Source organism: Vigna unguiculata, chromosome 4, assembly GCF_004118075.2.
Source record: "Vigna unguiculata cultivar IT97K-499-35 chromosome 4, ASM411807v1, whole genome shotgun sequence".
NCBI lineage: Eukaryota > Viridiplantae > Streptophyta > Magnoliopsida > Fabales > Fabaceae > Vigna > Vigna unguiculata.
This window is the reverse complement of record NC_040282.1, coordinates 1255486-1260203: the sequence shown is the minus strand read 5'-3', so window position 1 is coordinate 1260203 and position 4718 is coordinate 1255486. Positions and strand designations below refer to the sequence as shown.

Here is a 4718-nt window from a genome sequence, read left to right as displayed (position 1 = left end):
TAAGATTAATTTTGCAGAAAAAACGGTTCTTTTATGATGAAAAAGTCAATTTTAAAGATAAATATGTATGTGTGTTGTTGTATGTTCTTCATTGCAGAGTAATTTTTATCCCAAAAATTTGTTCAAAGCTTCAAATTGATGCCCTATGTGACTTCTTGACTCTTGGCAGCACCTAAAGGTCAAAGTTGAATACAAGTTTACTTCAAATTCTGACTCTTCACCACTAACCACTACATGCTGCAAATGGAATACCAGGATACAAATTTAAGGCTTGAATTATCACTAATTGTAGTTCAAAATATTGTAAAAGACCTCGTACTTGATAAAAATAGCTTGAAAAAATGTATAATTTTCTCCATCTTTTGACCTTCCAATACTTTAAATCACCTTCAAAATCCATAAAACCTAGTTTTATGACCCACGCCAAAATCCTTCCATTGGTAGCTAAAAAGCTTAAGATAGAAACTAAGATCCATCACTTGTTGAAGTCTTATATAATTCAGAGATAAAGTTCGTTTAGAATATATATATGTATAATCCTATAAGTTGTTTTTATAGAGTTGAATTAGGTTTAAAATTCACTTCTTAACATAGTATTAAAATCATGGATTAGAGTCTCTTTAACTAAATTTGTTATTTGTTAGGTTCATTGTTCCATTTAGCAGTTATCGGATCACTTATTAATACTAGATTTAACGCTTGAGATGTATATGAAGGTCTAATTAGCGAAATTTGTTATTTATTGAGTTTATAGTTATTTCTACTATTAGACCATCCAGTGATGTCTAATTCTACGTTTGATATGTATATATCTCAGTATGAGAGTATGCGTTGGAAGTCTCATATATATACTAGAAGCATGAGAGTATGACCATGAAGACAAGTGTTACATTACACTACAGGCATAACATTTTTTGTAAAAAATTAAAACACCCCATAATTACTTTTCTATATTTATTTTATTTTTATTGTATATATATATATATATATATATATATATATATATATATATATAATGAGAGCAAATTTTGGTTTTTCAAAAACCTTAGTCCAAATTCACATTGATTTAACCAAGAAATTTATTCTTGAAAGTTTAATTTTTTTTAATATCGTGTTGCACCTTTAAAGTTATAGTAATGAATTTTCCTAGACATATATGTGAACCTAAGAGTCAACATCATCTATGCTAACTAAACTGATTATAATATATTATTTGCTTAATTTCTTGATTGTTGAGTACGGTTTTATCGTCTACAATAAGAATTACAGAGCCTCTCTAGATAAAAGAATTGGGCTAAACTACGAAACCCAACGAGCCCTTTTTTTTTTCTTAGCATGGTTTGTTTCTTAGCCAGCAAACTGGTGTGGGTTCGTTCTTGACCAAACCCTCTCTTTCATGAATAAAACAAAAAACATAACGACGTATATATATGTCTTGTCTTTTTTTTATTTTTTATTCAATTCTAATTCTTCCTTTTTGCTTGCAAACGTCACTTAGTGACATGGTTAGGGTCGTGTTTGTCTCATGTTTTAGGATTCACTGGATAAGCCATGCCCCACTCAAAATTACTTAACGGATATCATTATTTTATTTCATTTTATTTTATTTTATTTTATTTTCCACATAGAAGCTACTCACTTACAGCAAAGATTTTTCCTTTAAAATCCAGTAATTAAGAATTGTGAGTGCACATCATGATACCCACTACGCAAAAAAGAAATAACCATATCATAATTAGCATTAAAAATTGGATTTTAATTGCCCTTTTGACAAAAATTTCTCAATATTTTCTACTTTGGATGGGAATAACACCTCATTCACCACTGATTTTCAACTAAGTTCTTCTTCCAAACACAGAAAAAAGATTATCAAAATGGGGCAAAAAGTGAATCATTCCCCCCACCTTTATAATTATAACATTTTTGACTAAATTATACTATTTGCATATATAAAAATAAAATAAAGCAAAACACAGAAAGTTTGAAACATTTTGGTAGATAATGATATTTTATTATAATAATTGCCTTTTCCCAGCTTATTTTGTTCTGAAGTCAGAGAGCATGATCACTTGGAAAATATATAAAGAAGAAAGTGGCACTCGTTGTTAAAGAAGGAAAGGAAGTAATTAAATATTAATTAAGGGTGGAAATTTAAAAGCTAAAATGATTAGGAATGTATTTCTTTTACATGAAGAGATAAGGGCACGTTTTTTTTTTTCCTTTTATGTAAAAGAAACTATAAAAGGCATGCATTGTTGAAATTATATATATATATATATATATATATATATATATATATATATATATATATATATATATATTATAGAATATTGAAAATTTGTGATTAATTTTAAAAATTGATTGGTGGTTCATTAACAGTCTGATAGCATGTGAAACATAATACATAATATCCAATAACTCTGATACTATGTTAAAAGTGGACTTTAAACATATCTCAACCCACAAAAATAATTTATAAAATAAGGTTTCTACCTCACTTTTATATATATATATATATATATATATATATATATATATATATATATATTATTTTTTAGCGTTCTTGTCCCGTACTAGAAGCAAAAAAATGTAGCATGAAAAAGAAGGTTTGAAAATCACGATATCAAGGGAACAACACTATTCTTTCACCTCAACCACTCTTATAACTAATTTTGATGTTTTTAAATGAACATTAATTTATGAAGTCTGCCATATAATTTTTTAAAGTTAATATTTTTAATTTACGAATAATTTTTTTTTTCATATTTGTTGAAAGAAAATGATGTGGAAGTTGGTCTAAACATGATTTAGAAATTGATTCCTTTTCCCAAGTTTGACCCAGAACCCACTGCTTTATTCCTTTCTACGATAATATGAGTGATCCGTACCAGAAATTAAACCTTGCATTTTATAGTTTTCTTCATTTCAATGGCCACTTTTGACCCCGTTACAGTGCAATGCACCCGCCCAACTCCGTTTACTTAATTAATTACGCAAATTACAATTATTTTTCTCATGATCAAATTAATGAGAAACTCTTCATTTTTTATCCATCCAACTTACTTTTCGACTACAATGAAACACTTTTATTTCAATATTCTTCCACTTCATTCAAACTCGACCAAGGTGTACTTAGTAACTGTTTTTTCTTGAATTATATGTTTGGTCATTTGGGCTTTCAGATTCAGTATGATCCATTTATTCTTTCTACACTTCTTCTTTTTGACATACCCTTGTCTCAGTAAAATTTATTCTTATATATACAAGACATGCAATGTTGGACGACACGTATATATATAATATATTCTTGGAATCTTTTACATAACATGAACGGAAAATTTAACATGCATGCATCTACGTGAACTTATTTGTGGATACAATATTAGAGTGAAAACAAATTAAAATAGGAAGTGAAAATGAAACACTAATGACAGAACAGAGTCTGCAATTATTTTTCAAGGCTTATTGGCTTCAACATTCTCGAAACCACCAATGACACCACCAATTCCACCAATGGCACCTACACCACCTCCAACACCACCAATTCCAATTCCTTTGTAAATGCCTCCACCAATTCCACCCACTATACCACCACCAACTCCACCACCTCCAACTCCTCCGACTCCACCAATTCCGGCACCTAGACCACTACCACCTCCTCCGTCTCCTCCAAATCCGCTACCTAAACCGCTACCACCTCCGCCATATCCTCCTCCCAAACCACCACTTCCTCCACCCAAACCACCACCGGAGCCTCCATCTATGCAAGACTCCGGCTTCTTCACCTCTTCCTTTGAAGTTTTCTCCAAGTTTCTTGCATTAACGTAGTGGGACATTCCCAGCACCAAACATAACCCTAAAACAATAACCGAAACGAACTTCCTCTGCATCACCATCTTATGATGTTTTATACTGAGAAAAAGTAACAGTGTACACAGCTGACTGAGTGGACGATGTAGGTATGCATGGATTTATATAGTTGTGGCTTGCATGTGAATGAATGTGAAAGAGGAATAGAATTTAATGTGCAGTTGGAGGGTTAGGAAAATGTTGTTTATTGCAACCTCACAAGTTACCCTCCCTCAAAGTAATAGCCCAGCTCTACCACATGCCAGTGACGTGAAGTTGCATTCGCATTCATCATTGCCCACTCATCCCCACACTTATATTTTGTCTTCATATGTTCGATCTCGTACATGGATTAGAGATAAGGCTAATTTACAATTCTCACCTTATAAGTCGGTTTTGTAGGGTTGAGTTAGACTTAAAATCCACTTTTAACATGGTATTAAGTTAGAACTTATCCTAATAATTTTTCTTATATCATTCTGTTTTATCCGAGATTGGACCGCTAACGGATCATCCACTTATTTCTTGTTACATGCGTTATATTACTAACTTATTATACACTTCATCACATTTTTATTTCTTTTCGAAATTTGTGCAAATTTTGTAAAATTAAAGTAAGTTCAAATTCTCTTTGTCTTCAATTTATACAATATCACTATGAATTAGTGCGACATAAGACATACGAAGATAATTTGAGTTAAGGCTAATAAATTATAACTTAGAACCATGAAATATATTTTCTCCAATTATTCAACATATTGCACATTCAGACTTAAACTTTAGATTAAAAAAAAAGTTGAGCAGAGAATGAGAAGAAAGTTGTTGATGGTGGTTACGCAGTCATAAATTGTGCAGTGAAGTAGCTATAC

The 4718-nt window shown here is 30.9% G+C and overlaps 1 protein-coding gene across 1 annotated transcript; it reads right to left on the bottom strand.

Moving 5' to 3' along the window:
* Positions 1–3455: 3455 nt before the first annotated feature.
* LOC114182004 (glycine-rich cell wall structural protein-like) lies at positions 3456–3896 on the bottom strand. The gene has a single exon (XM_028068741.1). The coding sequence runs from the start codon at positions 3894–3896 to the stop codon at positions 3456–3458; it is 441 nt and encodes a 146-aa protein (XP_027924542.1).
* Between the last annotated feature and the right edge of the window lie 822 nt (positions 3897–4718).

Excerpts from the sequence above, each read along its gene's own strand:
- LOC114182004 (XM_028068741.1), bottom strand. The coding sequence starts at position 3,896 with ATGGTGATGCAGAGGAAGTTCGTTTCGGTTATTGTTTTAGGGTTATGT.